The sequence below is a fragment of the Tupaia chinensis genome, unplaced genomic scaffold (genome assembly GCF_000334495.1).
Source record: "Tupaia chinensis unplaced genomic scaffold, TupChi_1.0 Scaffold000115_1, whole genome shotgun sequence".
In the NCBI taxonomy this organism is placed as follows: Eukaryota; Metazoa; Chordata; class Mammalia; order Scandentia; family Tupaiidae; genus Tupaia; species Tupaia belangeri.
In genome coordinates this window covers 927,603-952,523 of record NW_006159579.1, presented here as the reverse complement: position 1 = coordinate 952,523, position 24,921 = coordinate 927,603, and the positions used below count along the sequence as shown (strand labels likewise).

Below are 24,921 nucleotides of genomic sequence, written 5' to 3'. Positions count from 1 at the left end.
GGGGTCGGGGCCGCCAGGGGGCGCCCGGGAGCCGCCGCCGAGACCACCGCCCCAGAAACCCAGCCCTGGCTCGGGGGACTCCCTGCCTCCCCGACCTGGCCCGGATGACCACCGGCGCATGTGGACCCACATTCCCGCCTCACTTCAAACAACCCCGTATCTGCTGCACACACGGAACCTCTCAGCTCAGTTATCTGAGCCCCCACCCCCACTTCACCAGACCTGACCCCCCAACTCTTGACACACACACCTGTCCCGGTTGCACATGAGACCCCAGTTCTGCAATGCGGACTCTGTTCCCACCGTGCACCCTATACCCAACTTTACAACACCATCCCCATTCCCACCTCACCCAGATGGCCGACCCTACTACAAGCCCCCACCCCAAATGTGCAGCACAGAACCTCATCCCTTGCCAGGGTCTTCTCATCCCCCCTCTGCCTACTGGGAGCAGCCCCCTCTCCCCGTGTGACTCTTCTCTGCCTGGGCGAAACCCCCACCCCAGCTGTCACTTAGTCCCCCACTTCTATCTTTTGGGGATTACCATTTCCTCTTGATTCACAGACCTCCCCTCCCTACCTCTCAGGACTCATTTGCCTCACAGAAGCCTCCAAAACCCACCTCAATCACTCCCAGCCCAGCCTCATCACACAGACCCCTCTAATCATCATGCTGTCACTGCGCACCTAGTCCTGGTTAACTCTGGAAACAGCGCCCCTCTTCCATGAAGTTAGGGCAGGGAAAAAGGCAGACAGGAAATCATTCTAAGTATTTCATTCCAGGCCCGGCCATGGTAGTGTCGGTGGACGCTGTTACCCAGCAGGCTGAGGCCACATTGGAGACCCAGGTTCCATTCCCAATAGAACTGGTCACTCTTATCCAGAGGCTGAGGCAGGAGGATCAGGACATAGCTGTCTTTGGGGCCAGCAGGTGGCATGGTGGTGAAGGTGCTGGACACTCCCACATGGCCGACCATGGTTCAAGTCTCGAACCTGGTGGCTTGCTTTCTCACTTTCTCTCTGGTGAGTGCACATGCCCTGTAACAAATTTTGAAATAATAATAATGATAAATAAAAGTAAATAATTCTTTAAAGGCCCTGTCTTTAAAAACAAAACAAAACAAAAACCTGGGGGGGCCAGCAGATGGTGTAGTAGTTACATTCCTGGACACCCACATGATTTCACCAGTTCAAGTCCTGGATCCAGTGGTTTTAAACTCAGACCGGGCATGTGTGTGTGCATACCCAAGATCACGGAAGGAGAATGGAAGAGAAGGAATTGTAGAGTGGCCATCCTTCCTGGGGGGCGATTTCTCACTTTCCCTCTCACTGTCTCTGTCTCTCTCTTCCTGGGAGCATACGCACCCTGAGGCAAAAACCTCTACAAAAAAATTATTTTTTTAATTACACCATATGGGTCTAGCAGGTGGCATGGTAGTTAAGGTGCTGGATACTCCCACATGGCTGCCCACAGTTCGAGTCCCAGACCTGGTAGCTTGCTTTCTCACTTTCCTTCTCTCTCTCTGGTCAAATTAAAATAAATAAATAAAATTAAATAAATAATTCTTTTTAAAAATAATAAATAAATTACGCCATGTCTGATTTCAAAGAAATGTCCTTGTGCAATAAGGAAGAGATGGAGGAGTGCATGGGGGTAGAGAGAGGAGCCGGGGAGGTGCTGCCAATCATGGAGCTCTCCCGAGATAATGGCCCTCTCTGCATGCAACTACACTACCATGGATTTGATTCTAAATGTCCTCACTGTTTTACTGAAGATCAATTTGAGCTCAGCTGAGGCAATAGTTAACAAAAATCACAATTTTTATTTTCTTATGTTCATTAATATATAACTCTTCAGATAAATATTTGTTCAATGTCTATGCCCTTGTGGAACACTACCACCCACTGTTCTGATAATGTGCCTGATGAACCTTCTGTCTGCATGCCCCCTCAAGGCCCATTTCTACTCATGGAAAACTGCCCTGACTCCACCCTACCCCTGTTTTTTTGAGCGCTATTTTTGCTAAAGGGGACGTGCGCTCACTAGAGACACAGAGAGAGACAGAGAGACAGAAAGCAAGAAATCACCCCCCCGGGGGGGTGGCCTCACCACAATCCCTTCTCCTCCATTCTCTACTTGGGATTTTGGGCATACACACACGTGTCCAGCATGAGTTTTAAGCTGCTGGGTCCGAGACATGGACCACGGTTGACTACATGGGAATCCAGCAATGTAACCATTATGCCACCCGCTGGCCCCACCCCCTCTTTTTTAATAAAAATATTCATTTAGTTTTACTTATTATTTCTTTATTTGACCAGAGATAGACAGAAAGAAAGAGAGGGAAAGTGAGAAAGCAAACCACGAGGTCTGGGACTCAAACCGCGGTCAACCATGTGGGCGTCCAATAACCCAAACACCATGCCACTTGCCGGCTCCAAAACCACCCCTTTACCACATTCCTACTATTCTGTTCCCCTTCCCATCTCTTCCTTGCATGAGCTCTGAGCAAATGTTTCCCACAGAAAACTCACTCTCCTCTTGGACTTTGCCTTTCCTAGGAATCGTGGAGACCTGGGTCCCACCCCAGGTCATACACGTCTTTCTCATTGCCTCTCTAGCAAGAATAAGGCAAGGGTTACCTCCTTCCTGGTCTTCACTTCCACTGATCCAATAGCCTCTGATTCTCATAATCTCATCCCGGCAAAGGTTTCTCAGTATAATGGATCTGGTTTTGATTATTTAAGTATAATATAGTAATACATTCACATTCATTTAATTAATTTAAAAATATTCATTGAGCACCTACCATGTGCCAGATACCATAGATGCTGGGACACAACCATGAGCAAAAGGACAAAGATCTTCGGCCTTCATGGAGTTACAGTCCAGCAGGCAAAATGGGCTGAAAACAGAAAAAGGAAAAAGAATGTTCTGTGATTTTACTTTTTTTTTTTTCCTGGGATGAGCAGAAGCTACTTTAGACAGGGTAGTCAGTGAGGGCCTCTCTGAGGAGGCAGACCTGAGAAATGAGATGGAGTCCTCTATGTGAGAAGGAAACAGAATGGCAGAGGAAACAGCAAGTGCAAAAGGCCCTGAGGCCAAGAAAAGAGGCCAAGAGCTGTAGAGGGCAGCTGAGGGTCATAAATGAGGTATGGGTAGAGGGGCTGAGGATGGAGAGATGGACTGGGCCACAGTGAGGGTTTAGGTTTTATCCAGAGCGATGGGTCCTGGACAGTAAAAGTTCCAACACAAGGCAAGCAAACCTTGGCAGCTTTCCATGTATGTTCTTCCATGCATCCAGATGTACGTGTGCATAGGGATTTGTGTCTGCTCTATAAGCTTTTGCACATCTGGGCTCTTCCTAAAATTCACTTTCCTGCTCTCTTTAGAACAACAGAGCTGGCCTTCTTGTCTCCTCTGAGAAGCATTCCCTTATTTCCTAGGATGAAATCCGTCCCTCCCTTGCCATTCTAGGTTCTCACAGGCCCTGGTGCCACCCCATCGTGGGATGTTCTTTGGCTATTGGCCCTTGCCTCTTCAACCCCAGAGCAGGGGAGGCACTGCCTTCACCCACTGGAGCTCACGGTTGGCACAGAGGCACACTGGGAAATGCTCACCTGACAGCTTAACTGATGAGACGACAGAATGAGCTTGCAGGGGTGTAGAACCCTACTGCCGGCAGACTCCCCAGTGAGGTTGCCCTGGTACCAACTTTCTGCTCCTTACTCTCATCTCTTCCTCCATCAAAATCTTATCAGTCCCATGTCCCATTCCCTCAGGGCCACCTAGCTGGCACTGAACGGAATCTAATCACAACAATTTAGAGACAGCCGAGAAAAGTAATGTAGTAGCTCCAGGCCACTCCAGAAAAGCTAACTTCTTCTTCTTTTTTAAAAGAATTATTTATTGAGACCAACAGATGGCATAATGGTTACGTAACTGGACTCCTTTGTGAACGACTGTGGTTTGAGTCCTGGTACCGGCAGCTTAAAACTCACACCAGAGGGCCAGCAGGTGGTGTGGTGGTTGAGGCACTGGACTCCCACATGGCTGACCACAGTTCAAGTCCCAGACCTGGCAGCTTGTATTTTCTCTGTCTCTCTCATCAAAGTGAATAATAATAATTAATAAATAAAATTAAATAAATAATTCTTTAAAAAAAAATTTTTTTTTAGAATTATTTTATTGGGGCCAGCAGGTGGCATGGTGGTTAAGGCGCTAGACTCCCACATAGCTGACATGTTTGAGTTCCAGACCTGGCGGCTTCCTTTCTCACTTTCTCTCTCTCTCTCTGGCCAAATTAAAATATAATAAATATAATTAAATAAATAATTCTTTTATTTTTTCTGAGAGGTTTTTGCTATAAGGCGCATGTGCTCACCAAAAAGACAGAGAGAGAGACAGAGAGACAGAAAGAAAGAAATCATCCCCCGGAGGGGATGGCCACCCCACAATCTCTACTCCTCTATTCTCCTCTTGGGATCTTGGGCACGCATGCACAGGTGCCCGGCATGAGTTTAAGCCATCGGGTCCAGGACTCGAACTGTGGTCAACTACATGGGAGTCCAGTAGCATAGCCATTATGCCAACTGCTGGCCCCAAATAAATAATTTTTAAAATTATTTTATTTAATTTTACTTACTGATTTATTTATTTATTTTAATTTGACCAGAGAGGAACAGAATGAGAGCGAGAAAGAAAGTGAGAAGGTAAGCCACCAGGTCTGGGACTCAAACTGCTGTGGACCATGTGGGAATCCAGCACCCTAAACCACCATGCTACCTACTAGCTCTTAAAAAAAAAAAAAAGGTAAAAAAAAAAACTCACACCAGGTGTGTTTGCATGCAGGCCCAAAATCCTAGGGTGAAGGGATGGCAACATGGCCATCCCCCTGGGGGGTAATTTCTCGCTTTCTGTTTCTGTGTCTCTCTGTGTCTCTAGTGAGTGCACGTGCCCTATAGCAAAATATCTCTCTTAGGAAAAAAAAATAAAAAAGAATTATGTATTTTATTTATTTATTTATTTTAAAATCTGACCAGAGAGAGAGGGAAAGTGAAAAAGCAAGCCACTAGGTCTGGGCCTCAAACCATCGTTGGCCATGTGGGAGTCCAGTGCCTTAACCACCATGCCACCTGCTGTCACCAAAAAGCTAACATCTTTATGGGGAGGGGAGAATCATGAGCAACTTGAGCCAGACTCCCAGCTGCAAGGGGACAAAGGCAAGGTCACAGAAAGCAGTGCCAGGTCCTGACATCTCATTAGGTTTGTTGGTATTGGCAGGAGGCAGCACAACATGGTGTTGGTGATGGGCTGAACTGTGTCCCCCACTCAGAGTTCACATGCCGGTATCTTAGCCAGTAGCTCAGAAAGCGACTATCTGAGATAGGGCCTTTTTTTTTTTTAAAAGGTCTCACATACTTATCACTGAACCAACCTGCCAATACAGAACTTAGAAACAAAGTGAAGCATCATTTTTTCCCAATAAAACACCCCCAAGTGTCCAGTCAGTGGTGACCATTTTCAGCTTGATGTGGCAAGACCACAGTGACCTTGGTACAGCATAAACATGTGGCCCACATCCTGTCCAGATCCTCATAGACCCAGCTTGGTTCTCCTCCAGTGTCTCCTCTTGGAGTTGTATCTCATTTTATTACCAGATTTCTTTCTAATCCATTGGGGAATAGGACGATTTGTTTCTGGTTTTTGGCCAGAAATCGCTTGATTCTGAAAGTCTTGTGAGAAGACATGGCAAAGAACCAAGTGGACCACACACTGGGCCTTTTTTCCCCTAAGAATTATTTTATTTATTTATTTATTCATTCATTCATTCATTCATTCATACATACATACATACATACATACCAGAAAGGGACAGAGAAGAGAGAGAGAGAAAGTGAGAAAGCAAGCTGCCACGTCCAGGATTTGAACTACGGTTGGCCATGTGGGAGTGCAGTGCCTTAACCACCACGCCACTTGCTGTTCCCAAGATAGGGATTTTCTTTTTTCTTTTTTTTCTTAATTTTTATATGGACCAGCATTAGAGATGAATCCCGAATCCCGGAGGAGCCCTCCCTACCCCAGGCAGACTGTTGCAGAGCGTCTTCCAATCGCCAGCTATGGTGCCAGCTGGGAATGGAATGGGTACCTCTGCTGGCTTTGCTCTCCCTCCCATTTCCGAAGCTGGCAGAATACGAGTTACTCTCCAGATGTGATCCCAGGAGGTTGAAGATAGGGCTTTTAAAGGGGCAATCGAAGTTAAATGTGAGGTCTTGAAGGTGGGTCCTAATCCAATTGGACTGGTGTTATCTTTTTTTTTTTTTTACACGATTTTTGCCATACAGTTGTTCACTCACCTGAGACAGATACACAGAGAGAGACAGTGAGAGGGAAAATGAGAAATTACTCCCCTGGGGAGATGACCCACACCACAATCCTTTCTCCTCCATTCTCTTCCTGGGATTTTGGGTATGTACACACATGTGTCCAGCATGAATTTCAAGCCTCCAGGTCCAGGACTTGAACCATGATCAGCCATGTGGAAGTCCAATGATTTAACCACCATGCCACTTGCTGGCCCATGTACTGGTGTTCCTGTAAGAAGATGAGAGAGTAAGGGATGGATGGCACAGTGGTAACACAATGTACTGTAGGCTGACCCACCTGGGAAGATTCTGGGTTCATATCCAGAGACCTCTGTGAACACACTGAGTACATGTATGCCCAAGATCCAGGGCTGGCTGAGGCTGGGAATGGATCATGGTTTGTTGGAGATCTGTTGTTCTCCCTGTCACTTTAACATATGGAAGAAATAAATTTTTAAAAATTATTTAATTTTATTTATTCATTCATTTATTTTAATTTGACCAGTGAGAGACAAAAAGAGAGAAGAGAAGGAAAATGAGAAAGCAAGCCCCAGGTCTGGGACTTGAACTGTGGTCAGCCACCTGGAAATGCCCAGTGCCTCACCACCACGCCACCTGCTGGTCCCAAGAAGAAATAATTTTTAAAAAATTCGACATTAGGAACCAGCAGTTAGCATAATGGCTATGTCGCTGGACTCCCACGTAGTCTACCGCGGTTTGAGTCCCGGACCCGGTGGCTTAAACGCACACTGAGCGCATGTGCATGTGTGCCCAAGTCCTGAGAGGAGAATGGAGGAGAAGGGATTGAGGCATTGCCATCCCCCCTGGGGGGTGATTTCTCGCTTTCTATCTCTCTGTCTCTGTCTCTCTGGCGAGCGCACGCACCCTATAGCAAAAACCTCTAAAAAAAAAAAATTTGAGATTAGAGGCTGGCCCTCTGGCTTAGTGGTAGAAGGAGCCAGATCCCACATGGCCAAATGAGTGTGTTGAATCCCAGACCTAGTAACTTGAAAAAAAAAAAAAATCTCTCTGGCAAACTCATGTTCTGGCAAAAAAAAAAAAAAAAAGATGAAATTAAGACACATACGTGGGGTGACCCTGTGAGGACATAGTGAGAAGATAGCCATGAGGTCTCAGGACAAATCAAACTGATGACACCTCGATCTTAGACTTGTAGCCTCTAGAATTATGGAAAGTAAGTTTCTGTTGTCTAAGCCACTCAGTTTGTGGTATTTTGTTGTGGTGGTCTTGGCAAACTAATTCAGTAGTTAACATCAGAGACTCTGGATCCAGTTGGCCTGGATTCAAATCCCAACTCCCTTGCTCATTAGCTATATCATCTTTTTATTTATTTTTTAAAAAATTTGTCAGAGGGTTCATGCACTTGCTAAAGAGACAGAAATACAGAAAGAGAGAGGGAGAAAACGTTCCCCAATAAGGCATGGTCATGCTGCACTCCCTTCTCCATTTCTCCATCCTGTTAGGATCTGGACACATGTGCACATGCATACGCTCATGCAAACACACTCACGTGGAAGTGCCTGGCATCTTTGTTTTGTTTTGTTTTGTTTTTTTGCTCAGAACATTTTTAATAATGCATATTTTAAAAAAGTATTCATCTTACAAATTATTCTGCACTCCAAATATACAATAGCTTGGAAAACAACGTTTAGAAAATAAAACCCAATGTAAAAAGACAGATTAAAACAACTAGAACAGTACAGGTTTTTATATAGCTCAGATGTTACAGTTTTCTTACTGCATCATCAATGTCAGAAATTGTTCCTTCAGCTGGCTCCATTGCTCCGGATTTAAAGAAATACCTTTTCTTCCTGGTTTCATTTCACCTTCTGGATCCATCCAATATTCCCTGATATCAGTTAGAACTTTCCCTTTAAAATCCCGAACACTGACATATCTCATTTTCCCAATTTGAAACATGTTATCATCTCTGCTGCTGCTGCTCTGTTTGGAAGATGACAGAGCTCTAGAAGTTTCACCAGTCTTTTGCTTCTTTACAGGTTTTTCTGGAGCAACTTGCTTTTTCCTCTTTAACTTCTTGTCAACTTCACTGTCGGAATCACTGCCAGAAGAGCTTGATGAAACAAGTTCCTTTGATGTAGGCATTGCTCCGCTCCTGCTATCCAACAACCTCCTGCTCGTTCACTCCCGACTCCCTGGCATCTTTTTGAAGCTGCACAGTTGGCCATGTGGTATCCAGTTCTCTTAATCACTAGGCTATAGGCAGGCCCAATTTTATCATCCTGGGCAAGTTACTTTGTTCCTCTGTGCCTAAGTTTCCCATGGGTTTATGGGTTTGGTAATCGTACCTATCTCACAGAGCTGTTACGAGAATGAAATGGTTGGTAAAGCACCCAGGAAACCATCCCTGGCATGCAGTAAGTACTGTGTAGGTGTTTGTTAAATCAATTTTATTCTCTGATGAAGGTGAATAAACAGGCCCTGCCCTGAAGAACTCAGCATTACGTAAGGTTAGAAAGGGTCACCAGGCAATAAGTGTTCTTATATGACAACACTATATCTTAGAGAACCAGAACAGAAACTTCTGCCCTCCTTGAGGGCAGAAACTAATTTTATCTATGTGAAAAAAGGCTTGGCAAAAAACAGCACCCAAGAAGAACTTGCCAAACCAAATAATTTCCAAAGAACCTCTTGGTGCTGGGGCTTAGTGACTGATTGTTCTTGGGAGTAGCAGGTGATATTTCTAGAAGTTTTGTTTGGTTCCTTTTCAAATTTATTTTCTTTTTTTCTTTTTTAAATTTACTAGAGGATGGGGCTGACAGGTGGTGTGGTGGTTAATGGTGCTAGACTCTACATAGCTGACCACAGTTCAAGTCCCAGACCTGGCAGCTTTCTTTTTAACTTTCCCTCTCTCTTGCACTGGCCTCTCTGGTGAAATTAAAATAAATAAATAAATAAGATAAAGTTAAAATAACTCTTAAAAAATTTACTAGAGAGCACATGTGCTCGCAGGAGAGAGACAAGGAGAAAGAGAAAGTGAGTAAGCATCCCTATGGGAGATGGTCACACTGAAATCCCTTCTCCTCTGTTTCTCCTTTCAGGATTTTGGGCATGCACACACAGAGCGTTTTGTTTGTTTATTTAAGAGATTTTTTTTTCTTCTTTCTTTTTTTTTTAAAGGATTTACGTATTCATTCATTTTATTTTAATTTGACCAGAGAGAGAGAAGTGAGGAAGCAAGCCACCAGGTCTGGGACTGTCCAGCGCTTTAACCACCATGCCACCTGCTGGTTCCTGTTTGAGATAATTTTTGCTATAGGGCATGTGTACTTGCCAGAGAGACAGAAAGTGAGAAATCACTCCCTGGGAGGGATGGTCACGCTGCAGTTCTTTCTCCTCCATTTTCCTCTTGGGATTTTGGCCACATGCACACACAACATGTCCCAGTGTATTTCAAGCCACTAAGTCCAGGACTCAAACCACAGTCAGTCACATGGGAGACTACCACCTTAACCACTACACCACCTGTTGTTCACCCCAACGCTGTTTTTCAAACCACTGGATCTGGGGCTTGAACTTCGCAGTTGGCCATTGTGGGATCTAGCTGTCGTAACAACCATATCACCAGCTGGCCTCACTCTCTGGCAATTTATTTTTTTAAGAGAGCACATTTATTTTTTTTCTCAAATATTATTTATTTATTTTAATTGCCAGAGGGTGTGCATGCTGACCAGAGACAGAGAGGGAGAAAGCACCTCCCAAAAGGATATGGTCGTTTCGCACCCTTTTCCTTCATTTCTCCCTTTCATCAGGATTTTGGGCATGCACACATATGTGCCTTGTGTATTCCCCAAGCTGCTGGGGCTGGGATTAAAACCTTGGTCGGTGGGGTCCAGCAGGTAGTGTGGTGGTTGATACGCTGGATTCTCACATGGCTGACCACGGTTTGAGCCCCAGAACTGCAGTCAGCCATGTGGGAGTCCAGCACCTTAACCACCATGCTACCTACTGGACTCCCCCCAACAGGGTTCTAATGCCATGATCCACCCCCAGTCGCAGCCAGCCCTGGATCTTAAGCACATGTACACCTGGTATACTCACGGAAGTTTCTGAATGCAAACCCAGAATCTTCCTGTGCGTGTCAACCTTGTAGCACATCATGTTTGACTGCTGTGCCACTATCCAGGTCTGGATATTTTCTTTTTTAAAAATTATTTATTAAATTTTATTTATTATTATTATTATGTTTTTAATTTGCCATAAGCTATGTGCCTTCACCAGAAAGAGACAGAGAGAGAAAGAGGAGAGAGAGAGAGAGTGAGAAAAAATACACCAGGTCCAGGACTTGGACCACGGTGAGCCATGTGGGAGTCCAGTGCTCCAACCATTATGCCACCTGCTGGCCCCCAACTCTGGACATTCTTATATGCTATCTCATATAACCGCTATTATCAGAGGAAGAAGTATTTGAATAAACTAGCCCACTACTGCAAAAGGAAAACCCCTGAAAACCAGTTTCAGTGATAAAATAGGCCCAGCACAATTACCTCCTTCCCTGACTTCAGTCCTTGTCCTCTGTCTCTGACCCAGGCAAGAAGAGCACAGGTACATACTACATGACCCAAGTACCAGGGGACACTATCACAAGTCACAGCAGCCATTCAATGTGTAGCTGTGATACTGTGACAACTCCACACAGTGATGTCATATGTAAACGTCACCCATCAGTGCTCTGGGAAATGACAACTCAAAACTGTGAAATGCTTCAAAAGCCATGTGTAGGACACCTGCCATGTGTCAAACGCAGAGGTTACAGCAGAAAGCGAGATTTCTGCCCCCATAAAATTTACAGTCTGATAGGAGCAACAATGAACATAGAGCAAACAAATCCAAAGTGTGAAAAAAATCTACGAAGAAAAACAAAACAGAGTAATCAATCAGAATGGAAAGTGCTGCTTTGGAAGGGATATTTAGGTTCTCTCTGATGAGGTGACATTTGAGCTGAAGCCTGAAGGTTGAGAAGAAGCAAGCTGCAGGGAAGAGCTGAGGAGATGCAAACCAGGCAATGAAATACCAAGTGCTCTTGGCACACACATTTCAAGGAACAGGAAGGAGGATAGTTTGGCTGGAGTGAGGTGGCAAATGAGAGAACATGAGGTTAGAGGGGGAGGCGGGACCGGAACACACAAGGTCTCCTCTTGAACGCCTTGGGGAACTGTTTGTATTGTGTGTGTTTTTAAAATAATTATTTAATTTTATTTATTATTCATTTATTTTAATTTGATCAGCAAGAGTTAGAGAGAGAGAGAGAGAGAAAATGGGCAAGCAAGATACTAGGTCCGGGACTCAAACCATAGTTGACCATTACGGAGTTTCCAACACCTTAACCACCAGCCACCTGCTGGCCCTGTATTGTGTTTTAAGTATGAATGAAAGCCATGGAGGCTGCCAGGTGATTTACACTCTGAGAAGATTGCTATGATAAGAGCTGTCATGTGTAAAAAAGAAGGCCCTGTTCCTCAGTGTCACCACCTAAAAAGCGACCCAACCCAATTTTAAGGAGGGCGGGTCCTCCTCCAGGCATCTTCTTCCAAGCCTAAGGGTGAACAGTCGACACGCCTCCTTCCAAGCCCACGGGTGAACCGAATGCGCCCAAAAGGAAATTGTCCTCTGATTGGACGAAGCCAGGTATGCGACCTGAGGCCGGGTCAGGCGGAGTCTCCTGTTGGTTACAAGCTCTCCTGTCTCTTCCAATAAGACAGCTACTCCAAAGAATGCGTAAGTCCTATTCCGCCTGTGGGACAAGTGCGTCTTGTGATTGGCTGTCCCCTGTGAGTGACAGAAGCCATAGGCTATGGGCGCAACGTTGCTGCGGCACGGCCCCAGCGAAGTGGGGTGAGTAGCCGGAACCCGGGCTGTCAGTGCGTGTCCTGTTCGTCTCTACCTCGCTCGCCACCGTCGTTATGGCCGCCCCACCGCAGCTGCAGACTCTGCTCCTGGCGGTCAACGCACTGCTGCGCAAGCGCCGCTACCACGCCGCGCTGGCCGTGCTTAAGGGCTTCCGGAACGGGGCCGTGTGAGTGGGGTGTCGGGCGGGGCCAGGCGCGCAGGTGCTGAGAAACTGGCCTGGCAGGGGTAGGGTCTTGGGTTCGAGGCTCGGCGCCGCCGCGCTGTGTGCTCTTGAGGAGCTCTCTCGTGTTTCTAGATCTTGGTGTCTGCCATAGGTGCAGTGGAAGCTGGATGTAGGCTCCGAGCGCCTGCGCAGCTCTGAGCTACGGCTCCTTCTGCACTATTTTTGAGTCCTTCGTGCTTTGCATTTTGGCTGACTTGCTTCGACCGCCTCTCATGGCAGCTCTTGTATCCTCATTTTTGTCCAGTTTACCCACTACGCTGTGTGCCCCTGGGTCCAATCTGCACAATGGGAAACTGGACTCTAGCCTCTAGCAAGTAGGTAGATGCCTCCTGCCTACGCCCCCCTAAGGCTGCCATTTGGCTAGTGTCCTGCACCCCACTCATTGCATAATTCCAGCACTGAGACCCCATTTGGCACATAGATTCCTGGATGTGACGGTGAATGTAAAGGAACCTGCAAACATTTGCTGGGCAAAGTGGATCTCATCCTTGCCCTCCTTAGCTCCCTTTGCAGGAGAAGAGGTCGTGGGGTGTGTTATTTGGTTGGGCTGGTGCCTGGAGGGGAGCTTGGCCTCCTTTAAATCTCCAGCACAAGAGCCATTGTTCATGAGTACCTACTGTACCTCAGCCCAGGGCAGAAGTAGACAACAAACCCCTGGGGCCCCCTGGAGATGACTTCCCAGTGGCAGCGTGGCATAGTGATGAGGACGTGGACTATCTGGGTTGGACTCCTCGTGCCACCTACCTGTGTGATCTTAAACAAGTCATTTAGCCTCTCGAAACCTCAATTTCTATAAAATGAGCATGATGATAGTACTTATGTCATTAGTATCAGAGGACTGAGCCAGTTTGTGTGAAGTGCTTAGCACAGTACCTGGTTTCAATGTAACTGCTGGCCGCTGTTGCTGTTGTTAAATTCACATGGATGTCTTCCTGGCTAACGCCCTCACCTTTTTCTTTTCCTTTTTTTTTTTAAAGAATTATTTTTTTTAATTTAACTTTATTTGTTTCTTATTTATTTTAATTCGACCAGAAAGGGACAGAGAGAAAGTGGAAAAGCAAGCTACCAGGTTGAGGACTCAAACTGCGGTCAGCTGTGTGGGAGTACAGTGCCCTTAACCACCATGCCACCTGCCAGCCTCCCTGCCCTCACCTTTTTCAGGGCTCTGCTTAAGTTACCACCTCCTCATGAGACCATCTCTAACTCCTCTACTTTCTTTTCCTTCTTAGTACTTGATGCCATCTGACACAATGTAGTTTCTTAGTTTTTTTTTCCAAGAATTATTTATTTATTATTATTATTTTTTTTTAACATGAGTTTTATCAGAGACAGACAGAGAGAGAGGGAGAGTGAGAAAGCAAGCCGCCAGGTGTGGGATTTGAACCGCGGTCAGCCATGTGGGAATTCCAGCACCTTAACCACCACACCACCTGCTAGCCCTGGTATTTTTGTTTGTTTGTTCATATTTTTAATTTTTGGCTATCAGACCAGCACTGCCACTGGTAGCCCTAGGATTACTGTTTAAAATTATTTTAAAGTTTGTTTTGTTCTTTCATGAGTGAGAGGTAGAGACACAGTCACCCCTGACAGAGAGTCCTCGCACTATGGCCCTCCTCCAGACCACCAACGTGTGTGTGCCTGGTGTACTCAGGAAAGTCCTTGGATGCGAACCTGGAGCCTCCCCATGTGGGTCAGCCTCACAGAGTTGCATTACCACTGTGCCATCATCTAGCCCCATTTCCTCTTCTTTTTTAAAAATTGTTTTGTTGTGGGGCACATACTCTCTTGGAGAGAGAGAGAAAGCCTCCTGCCGGTGGGGGAGTTAGGAATAACCACACTGCAGTCCCTTCTCCTCTTGGGATTTAGGGCACACATGCACACACACCCTGCATGGTTTTTAAGTGCTAGTTCTGAGACTTGAACCATAGGGTCAGCCATGTGAGATCCAGCTGCCTTACCCACCATGCCACTGGCTAACCTCCTATTTCTTTTTTTCTTTCTTTTTTTTTCTTTTTTTTTGAGAGATTTTTTCGCTATAGGGTGCATGCACTTGCCAGACAGACAGAGAGAGACAGAGAGACAGAAAGCGAGAAATCACCCCCCGGGGGGGATGGTCATGCCGCAATCCCTTCTGCTCCATTCTTCTCTCGGGATCTTGGGCACGCACGCACACGTGCCCAGTGTGAATTTTAAGCCACCGGGTCTGGGACGCGAACCGCGGTCGACTACGTGGGTGTCCAGCGACATAGCCATTACGCTAACTGCTGGTTCCCCTATTTCTTGTATTTTAATACCCCCTCTCTCTCAAGAAAGTAAGCTTCATGAGGACTGAAATCTTTATCTACTTTTTTCCTTGGTGTATTCCTAGCGCCTAGTACATAATAGGCTCTCAAATACTGAATGAATGAATGAGTGTGCAAGGTAAGAATTGGCATTGTTTCCATTTTCCACATGAGAAGACCGTGACTCAGAGAGGCAGATCCATTGCACGTGGTCAACGTTGGAGCCAGGATTCAGACACAGGGATGCTCAATCCCTGCAGTCAGAGGCAGATAGACACTAGTCCTGGTAGGTCTGCTCAGATAATACCAACCACTCCTTGGAGTTACCATGTGAGGTGGACCCTGGGATAACATCAGTGGCCCTATTGCCAAGGTGTTCACTGAGCAAAGTGGGAGTAAATAGGAGTCACGCAGCCTGGGTGCCGATAGGCATTGCCCAATGCTGGCTTTGTCCACCTGTCCCCACACTACTTCTTCCTGTGACCTCAGGAAACCTTCCCAGCCAGGGCGCTGGCTTTGTCCACCTTGTCCCCATGCTACCTCTTTCTGTGAACTTAGGAAAACTTCCCAGCCAAGGCAGGCATTTTCTGGGATCAGGTCCTTGAGCTTTAATCTCAGTTCTTTCATTATAAAAGTTGAATATCCCTCAGGGCCAGCAGGTGTATGGTGGTTAAGGTGCTGGAATTCCCACATGGAATACTGTGGTTCGAGTCCTGGGCCTGGCAATTCTCCCTCCCTTTCTCTGGCAAAACTCATGTGAAATAAATAAATAAAATAATTTTTTTCTTTCTTTCTTTCTTTTTTTTTTTTTGGAGAGGTTTTTTGCTATAGGGTGCGTGCGCTTGCCAGACAGATAGAGAGCGACAGAGAGACAGAAAGCAAGAAATCACCCCTTGGGGGGATGGCCACGCCGCAATCCTTTCTCCTCCATTCTCCTCTTGGGATCTTGGGCACACACACACATGCACCCAGCGTGAGTTTAAGCCACCGGGTCCGGGACTCGAACCGTAGTTGACTACGTGGGAGTTCAGCGACATAGCCATTACGCTAACTGCTGGTCCCTAAAATAATTCTTTTTTTGTTTTTTTTTTTGGAGAGGGTTTTTGCTATAGGGTGCGTGCGCTTGCCAGACAGATAGAGAGCGACAGAGAGACAGAAAGCAAGAAATCACCCCCCCCGGGGGGATGCCCATGCCGCAATCCCTTCTCCTCTATCCTCCTCTCAGGATCTTGGGCACACACGCACACACGCCTGGCATGAGTTTAAGCCACTGGATCCGGGACTCGAACCACAGTTGACTACATGGGAGTCCAGTGACATAGCCATTACACTAACTGCTGGTCCCCCCCTAAAATAATTCTTTAAAAAAAAAAGTTGAATGACCCTTCACCTCTTCTGGCCTTAGTTTCGTTCTTTGTAAAATGGGAATAAACTCATCCATACAGGGGTGCTCTATGGCAGTGACCCCATTACTGGTCAGTGCTAAGACATGATGCTCATCTGTAAAAACCTCGAGAACAAGGGAAGACACTGACAATTAAACTACCATGGCAGTACCGGTGATCAGGAGTGCTTTCCAGAGGAGGCAATGGTGGTGTTTTGAATGCTGAATTGGAATTTGCCAGAGAGAAGAGCAACCCAGGGGGAGGGAATGACTTAATCAAAGACCACGGGGTGGAAAAGAATATGCTGTTTGTGAAGAGAGGCCATCCACTTAGGGAGGTAACTTAGACAGCCAAAATGTTTGAACTTTGTAAAATTTAACTCTCTTTGATATTTCACCCTTAAAGAGTTCAGCGTGCATCTCTAAAGATAGGTATATTTTCCTATATGGTTAAATTTTTGTGATCACATTTAACAAATTAATAATAATTCTAGAATTCTTTTATTTATTATATTGGCCAGTTAATAGTCAGATTATTGCAGCTGTCCATAAATGTCCTCTATAGCTACTTTCTCCAGGCCAGGGTTTTCCAGGACATCACTTTACACCTGTCATTTTGTCCTTTAAGTCTTTTTTGTTTTGTTTGTTTGTTTTTGCCATATGGTGTGTGTGTCCCCCTGGAGACAGAGAGAGGGAAAGTGAGAAATCACCTCCCAGGGAGTGATGGCCACACTGCAATCCCTTCTCCTCCATTCTCCTCTAAGGATTTTAGGCACACATGTACATGCGTCCAGCGTGTTTCTCAAGCTGTTGGTTCTGGGACTTGAACTGTGAAATTGCCCCATATGGGATCTAGCACCTTAACCCCATACCACCTGCTGACCCCCCTTTAAATCATTTTTAATCCAGAGCATCCTTTTTTTTTTTTTCCCCTGGAATAGCTAGCTCCCAAAAGACTTTGGGAAGGACTAGCAGATTTAGAGAGTTGGGGCATTGTTCTGTTTGTGTCCAGGCTATGAAGAAGAACCCTTGGGCCAGCCAGTGGCATGTTGGGGAAGGCAACTAGATCCCACATGGCCAACCCTGTTGTTCAAATCTCAGACCTGGCAGCTTGAAAAACATGCAGAGTGCATGTGTGTGCATGCCCCAAATCCCCAGAGAATGGAGGAGAAGGGATTGCGGCATGGCCATCCCTCCAGAGGATGATTAAGCACTTTCGCTCTCTATCTTTGTCTCTCTTCTGAGTACACAGGCCCTAGAGCAAAAACTTAAAAAAAAAAAAAAAAAAAAAAAAAGCTATCCCAACCAGCTGGAGAAGGCTGACTTCTTTGTTCATGAGAAGAGTCATGACCTTGGAGGGTTCTGGGAAGAGACCTTGCTTGGGTGCCTGGTGTTCCTGCCCACTGCTAGGCAGGGTAGAAGATAAATAAATCAATGTGGCCTTTGTTATAATAACACTTTAAATTGTTAACATTTCTTTTTATTTTTTTAAATTGCCCCGGAGTGCATATGCTGGCCAGAAAGAGAAAGAAACCGAAAGAGAGACCATGGGAATGGTCACGCCACAATTCTGTCTCCATTTCTCCATCCTGTCAGGATTTTGGGCATACATACACATGTGCCCAGCATATTTTTCAAGTCACTGGGGCAGGACTCAAATTGAAGTTAGTCACGTGGGATCCAGCTCCCTTAACCTCTAGAGTACAGGGATGACCCAAATTGTTAACATTTCTAATTTCATTTTTAAAAAATTAGGTATTAATTACATTCACAAAAAGCACAGAAAGTTAGATGTTAAAATATTTCTGCCAGGGACCAGCAGTTAGTGTAATGGCTATGTCACTGGACTCCCATGTAGTCGACTGTGGTTCGAGTCCCGGACCTGGTGGCTTAAACTCACGCTGGGCGCATGTGCATGCGTACCCAAGATCCCGAGAAGAGAATGGAGGAGAAGGGATTGCGGCATGGCCATCCCCCCTAGGGGATGATTTCTCGCTTTCTGTCTCTCTGTCTCTCTCTGTCTCTCTGGCGAGCACATGTGCCCTGTAGCAAATGTGTATGTATATATATATATTTCTGCCAGGGGCCCTCAGGTGGTGTGGTGGATAAGGCCACTGGACTCCCATGTGGCCAACTGTGGTTCCAGTCCTGGACCTGGTGACTTACTTTCTCACTTTCTTTCTCTCTCTCTCGCTCTTACTCTCATTCTGTCCCTCTCTGGTCAAATTTAAAATAAATAAAAGTAATTCTTTAGAAAAAAAATATTTCTGCCAGTTCCATCCCTCCGTTACCTAGTCTCCCTTCCTGGAGGCCACTCCTGTGTCCAGTCTTTTAGGTCTCCCTTTTGAACTGTTATCTGCACATACAGGAATCCTCACAGAGGAGTGAGAGAGAGAAAGAACTGCCGCCACCCTGTATGGGGCATGATCATACCATATTCCCTCCTCCACTTCTCCATCCTGCCAGGATTCTAGGCATACATGCATATGTTCCCAGAACGTTTTTCAAGCCACCGAGGCTGGACTTTGAACTTCTCAATCAGCCATGTGGGACCAGGCTCCCTTAACCACTAGGCCACAGGGCTGGCTCAGATTTATTTATTTATTTATTTATTTATTTATGTATTTATTTATTTATTTTTGGAGTGGTTTTTGCTATAGGGCACATGCGCTTGCCAGAAAGACAGAGAGAGACAGAAAGACAGAAAGAGAGAAATCACCCCCCAGGGGGGATGGCCACGCCGCAATCCCTTCTCCTCCATTCTCCTCTCAGGATCTTGGGCATGCATGCACATGCTCCTGGTGTGAGTTTAAGCCACCAGATCTGGGACTCAAACTGTAGTCGGCTACATGGGAGTCCAGCGACATAGCCATTATGTCAACTGCTTGTCCCAGGCTGACTCAGATTTCAAAGATTTTTTTTCACCATGATACACTTGTACTTTCATTTTCCGCCAACATTTTATATAGTCGTGTTGCTTAACATCAAGGACATGTTCTGAGAAATAGGTCATTAGGCAGTTTTGGGTCATTGTGTAACCATCACAGAGTGCTCTTACACAAACCTGGTAGTACAGCCTTTTATATACCTAGGCTGTATGGTAGAACTTATTGTTCTACCATTATATGCAGGGTCTTCAAATGTTCATGGAACACGTTACATGTTATGTAAAAACTATGCATGTGAGACCAGCAGGTGGCATGGAGGTTAAGGCAGCTAGATCCCACATGGCCGACTGTGCTGTTCCAATTCTGGACCTGGAGGCTTGGAAATATGCCAGGTACTTGTCATGCATGCCCAAAATCCCAAGAGGAGAATAGAAGAGAAAGGATTATGATGTGGCCATCCCCTTGGGGGGCGATTTCTCTTTATCTATCTCTCTGGTCAGCACATGCACTCTATAGCAAAAAGAACAACAAAAAAACTATACGTGTATTTAAAATTTTTCCACCAGAATAATTTTACTTTCTGTGAACTTGTTTTTTCAGAATTATTTATTTAATTTTATTTATTCATTCAATCATTTTAATTTGACCAGAGAGAGAAAGAGAGAAAGTGAGAAAGCAAGCCAACACTCCGGGACTTGAACTGTGGTCAGCTATGTGGGAGTGTCCAGCACCTTGACCACCACACCACCTGCTGGTCCCCTATATGAACTTTTTGAAGTCCCAACATATGTGTGGTCCTTCATATGTGTGACTGAGTATCATTAATTAGTGCATAACTATTAAAACAAATACATTCCCACACCTTTAAAAAGCTTTATTTGAAACAATTTTAGATTGATAGGAGAATTTCCTCCTCTTACACAACTAGTGCTTGCTGTACACGCTGCTGTGTACCTTGTTCTAGTAAATCCTGCAGACTCTGCACAATGCTGTGTATAAAGCTGCCTCATTCTTTCACAACTAGGTAGTATTCGACTGCATGGTGGAATCATTACTTACATACCCCACAGCCCTTGAGGATGGATATGGGCTCAATTCCAGTCTTTGGTTGTTTCAAACAAGCCTGCAATTAATATAATCAGCTATTTGAATGACAGTAGTATGTGGCCTAGGACCATTGTCTCAAGGAGGATGTTTAGGTTTTTAGAACTTGTAGCCTGATAAGGAGCAGGATCCTGCGACTAGAGAACTTGGTGTGGGATGGGCCAGAGGTGTCCAGTAAAAATGCATGAGAGGAGCCAGCAGATGGCGCTGTTGGTTGTGTCACTAGACTCCCTCATGGCCGACTCTGGTTTGAGTCCTGGACCTGATGGCTTGAAAATCACACCAGGTACATGTGCGTGTGTGCCCAAGATCCCAGGAGAAGAATGGAGGAGAAGGGATTGCGGCATGGCCATCCCCCCTGGGGGGGGGGCGTGATTTCTCACTTTCCTTTTCACTCTCTCTCTTTCTCTCTCATGCACCCTATGGCAAAAATCTATTAAAAAAAAAAAAAAGAATGAGAAAAGAGATAGTAATATTGATTAAGCCGGAAACTTTTACATGTGGTACATCCTTAACTGCTAGAAGCAATTCTGAAATAGAGGATACCTTTTATTGATGTTAAATGATTTATCCAAATTCATACAGAAAAATGTAGCAAGGCTTTGACACCATATATTCTTTTCTTTCTACTACCCATCTGAATATAGTTAAAATAATGAAAATATGGGCTTACTTAGAAAGTCCGTACATGCTCAAATGAGGAGTTGAGAGGAGGGTCAGGGGAAGAGGTTTAAATCTTGAAAAGAGGCAATTAGGTAACATTTAGAATGTGTAATAATTTTTAAAATTGGGGCCAGCAAATGGTGTAGCAGTTATGTCACTGGACTCCCACATGGCCGACCACAGTTTGCATCCTGGACCCAGTGGTTTAAAACTCACACTAGGCACATGTACATGTGTTCCCAAGATCCCAGGAGGAGAACAAAGGAGAAGGGATTGCAGCATGGCCATCTCCTCTGGGGGTGATTTCTCACTTTCGGTCTCTGTTTTTCTCTGTGTCTCTGGCCACATGTATGTGCCCTATAGCAGAAATCTCTCAAAAAAATGCTTTAATAAAAATAATTTTTTAATTTAAATTTTATTAATTTTTAAAAGAATTAGTTATTTAATTTAATTAATTAATTTATTTATTTTAATTTGACCAGATTGAGACACAGAGAGAAAGAGTAAAAGTAAAAAAGCAAGCCACCAGATTCTAGACTTGAACCGTGGTCAACCATGTGGGAGTGTCTAGTGCCTTAACTACCATGCCACCGGCTGAACCATATTTTTTAATTTGACCAGAGAGAGAGAGAAAGCAAGAAAGCCAATCATCAGGTCTAGGACTCAAATCACGGTTGACCATGTAGGAATCTAGTGCCTTAATCACCATACCACCTGCCGGCCCCCAAATGTTTAATAATTTAAAAAGCAATGTTTAATCATTATAAATAATTTTAAAGTGTTTTTATTTTATTTATTATTATTTAAGTTTGCTATCAGGCACGTGACAGTGAAAGAGAGAGAAAAAGAAAGCAAGCAAGCCATCGAGTTTGGTACTTGAACCATGGTCAACGACGTGGAAGTCCAGCACCTTAAGCACCATGCCACCTGCCACCTGTTGACCCTTGATCTGCTTTTTAAACTTTTCTGTGCTTACAAAATGATTTATTGGAAGATAGGAAGTGGCATGATGGTTAATTTCTGGACTCCCCCATGGTCGACCATTGTTTGAGTGACAGACCCAGCAGCTTGAAACTCACACTGAGCACATGTGTATGCATGCCCAAAATCCTAGGAGGAGAATAGAGAAGGGACTGTGGCTTGGCCATCCCTCGGGGGAGTGGTTTCTCACTTTCCCTCTCACTGTGTCTCTGGCCAGCATATATGCCCTATGGCAAAAGCCTTAAAAATGAAATGAAATAAAATAAAATGTAAACAAGGGGCCAGCAGATTATGTAACAGTTATATCTCTGGACTCCCACATGGCCAACCATAGTTCAAGTTCCAGACCCGGTGTCTTGTAACTCACGCCGGGTGCATATGCCTGTGTTCCCAAAATCCTGAGAGAAGAATGGAGGAGAAAGGATTGTGGCATGGCCATCCCTCGTGGGGGGTAGTTTCCTGCTTTCTGTCTCTCTGTCTCTCTCTGTCTCTCTAGTGAGTGCATATGCCCTATGGTGAAAATCTCTCTCTGAAAAAAAGCAGACATAAATTCCCCTATTTCTCCAGTCTGTGGAACATTGCTAATAATCTTATAGCCTATTTCCTTCTAGTCTTTTCTAAACGTATTTTTACAAAGTTGAGGTCCTCCTGTATATAACAGTTGGAAAGAGGTACATTTTGAACATGTAGAAGGAATTACAATATCTTAGATAATTTTTTTAATCTTTAAGATAGCTGAACTAGGGCCTGGCAGGTGACGTAGAGGTTAACGGCATTGGACTCCCACATGGCCGACCGCGTTTCAAGTCTCAGACCTGGAGGCTTGCTTTCTCACTTTCTCTCTCTCTCTCTCTCTCTGACCTCTGGTCAAATTAAAAGGAAGGAAGGGAGGGAGAGGAGGAAGGAGGAAAGGGAAGGGAAGGAAGCAAGGAAGGAAGGAAGGATGGAAGGAAGGAAGTTAAAATAACTCCTTAAAAAAAAAGATAGCTGAACTAAAAATAGAACCTTCTAGAATTTACCTTCTCTCATGGGTAATTAAGGGCCACTTGAGAATCAGCCAGTCCACAATCATTCACTGAGCACAAACTAAATGTCAGGTACCATGCAGAGTGCTGGGGAATTTCTAGAGGACAAGCTAGACCCAGTCCCTGTCCTTAGAGAGCCCACAGCCTAATGGAGGAAAGAGGTCATATTGTAGGATAGGCTCACTCATTAGAAATAATCGAGTCATTAAATTGATAGAGTACAGTGCTGCGGGGAAGTTGGGAGATTTGTGGCAATGAAAATATTGCCTAGAGCCAGCTAGTGGCATGGTAGTTTAGCTGGATCTCACATGGCTGACTGCACAGTTCAAGTCTCAGACCTGGTGGCTTGGGAAACATGCCAGGCGTGTGCTTGTGTGCATGTAGCCAAAATCACAGTAGGAGGAAGAGATAGAGGAGAAGGGACTGTGGTGTGACAGTTCACCATGAGGAATGACTTCTCACTTTCCTTTTTTCGTCTATCTCTTGGCGAGCACACACACCCTGTGGCAAAATTCAAAAATAGGTGGCTGAGGGATATTGAATGATAAAGCGGGGAGATTGATGTCTCTGTATTGACTGACATGCATGGCATTCCCTTTTGAAAAAGCAATGGAAGTCAATGTAAAGTTATATGTAATCTAGTGTAATAGAAAGAAGATTATGATGATAATAAAATAAAAAATAAATAAATGAATAAATAAATAAATAAATAAAATAAAATAAAAAAAAATAGGTGGCTGAGGGAATCAGCAGTTAGCGTAATGGCTATGTCGCTGGACTCCCACGTAGTCGACCGCGGTTCGTGTCCCGGACCCGGTGGCTTAAAACTCACGCCGGGCGCGTGTGCGTGCGTGCCCAAGATCCCGAGAGGAGAATGGAGGAGAAGGGATTGCGGCGTGACCATCCCCCCTGGGGGGTGATTTCTCGCTTTCTGTCTCTATGTCTCTCTCTGTCTGTCTGGCGAGCGCACGCGCCCTACAGTGAAAATCTCTCCAAAAAAACCCAAAAAAACAAACAAACAAAAAAAATAGGTGGCTGAGGAAGAAGTAATGGTAGGGCACCCTGGACAGACTGGGAGGCAAAGAAGATCCTGATTGTCAGAGGAATTCCAGGGAGGCCAGTGTGATGAGAGCAGAACAGGCACAGACAGGAGGGAGGAGAGGCCTGCAGGGACCAGGGTCCTGTAGTGCTTTATGGGTTACAGGGAGGAGCCTGGGTTTTTCTTTTGTTTTGTTTTGAGATATTTGCTATAGGGCATATGCACTCACCAGAAAGACAGAGAGAGACAGAAAGTGAGAAATCACCCCCCGGGGGGGATGGCCTTACCACCGCAATCCCTTCTCCTCCATTCTCCTCTCGGGATCTTGGACACACACACACACACACACACACACACACACACACACACGCGCGTGCGTGCGCGCGCACGCACTCAGTGTGAGTTTAAGCCACCAGGTCCAGGACTCAAACCACGGTCAACTACATGGGAGTTTTAGCCATTATGCCATCTGCTGGTCCCAGGGTTTATGTTTTGAAAAGATGAGTCTGGGGACCAGCAGCAATGGTAGCGGTAATATTACTGGACTCCCACATGGCCGACCTCAGTTTGAATCCTGAACCTGGTGGCTTGAAAATCACACCTAGCGTGTGTTCGTGCATGCCCAAGATTCCAGGAGGAGAATGGAGAAAGGATTGCAGCTACATGGCCAGCCCCCCTGGGGGTGATTTCTCACTTTCCTTCTCACTGTGTCTGTATCTTTCTCCAGGAGCTTATGTGCCCTAAGGCAAAAAAAACCCTCTTTTTAAATTTTTATTTATTTAGTTAGTTTTGGAGAGATTTTTGCTATAGGGCGCGTGCGTTCACCAGAAAGACAGAAAGCGAGAAATCACCCTCTAGGGAGGATGGCCACGCTGCAATCCTTTCTCCTCCATTCTCCTCTCGGGATCTTGTGCACACACGCACATGTGCCCAGCATGAGTTTAAGCCACCAGGTCCGGGACTTGAACCACAGTTGACTACATGGGAGTCCAGTGACATAGCCATTACATCAACTGCTGGTCCTGGCAAAAAAAGAAAAAACAAAAAAAACTCTTTAAAAAAAAAAAAAAAACAA

At 45.3% G+C, this 24,921-nt stretch overlaps 1 protein-coding gene, 1 non-coding gene and 1 pseudogene across 3 annotated transcripts in view; 1 reads left to right on the top strand and 2 right to left on the bottom strand.

The window, feature by feature from the left end:
• Positions 1-6,087: 6,087 nt before the first annotated feature.
• On the bottom strand, positions 6,088-6,227 carry LOC114007036 (small nucleolar RNA SNORA7). Its single transcript, XR_003548695.1, has one exon. It is a non-coding gene; the product is annotated as a small nucleolar RNA SNORA7 (small nucleolar RNA).
• A 1,893-nt stretch (positions 6,228-8,120) lies between these two features.
• LOC102486111 (activated RNA polymerase II transcriptional coactivator p15 pseudogene) lies at positions 8,121-8,507 on the bottom strand (annotated as a pseudogene).
• Positions 8,508-12,146: 3,639 nt separating this feature from the next.
• Positions 12,147-24,921, top strand: part of PXMP4 (peroxisomal membrane protein 4) — a 19,105-nt gene continuing 6,330 nt past the window's right edge. Inside the window, exon 1 of one of the 2 annotated variants that reach the window (XM_014586121.1) lies at positions 12,147-12,242. In XM_014586121.1, coding sequence (XP_014441607.1) covers positions 12,202-12,242 — 41 coding nt within the window. In that variant the 5' untranslated portion in view covers positions 12,147-12,201. The other variant, XM_006144015.3, reaches the window with a different exon arrangement.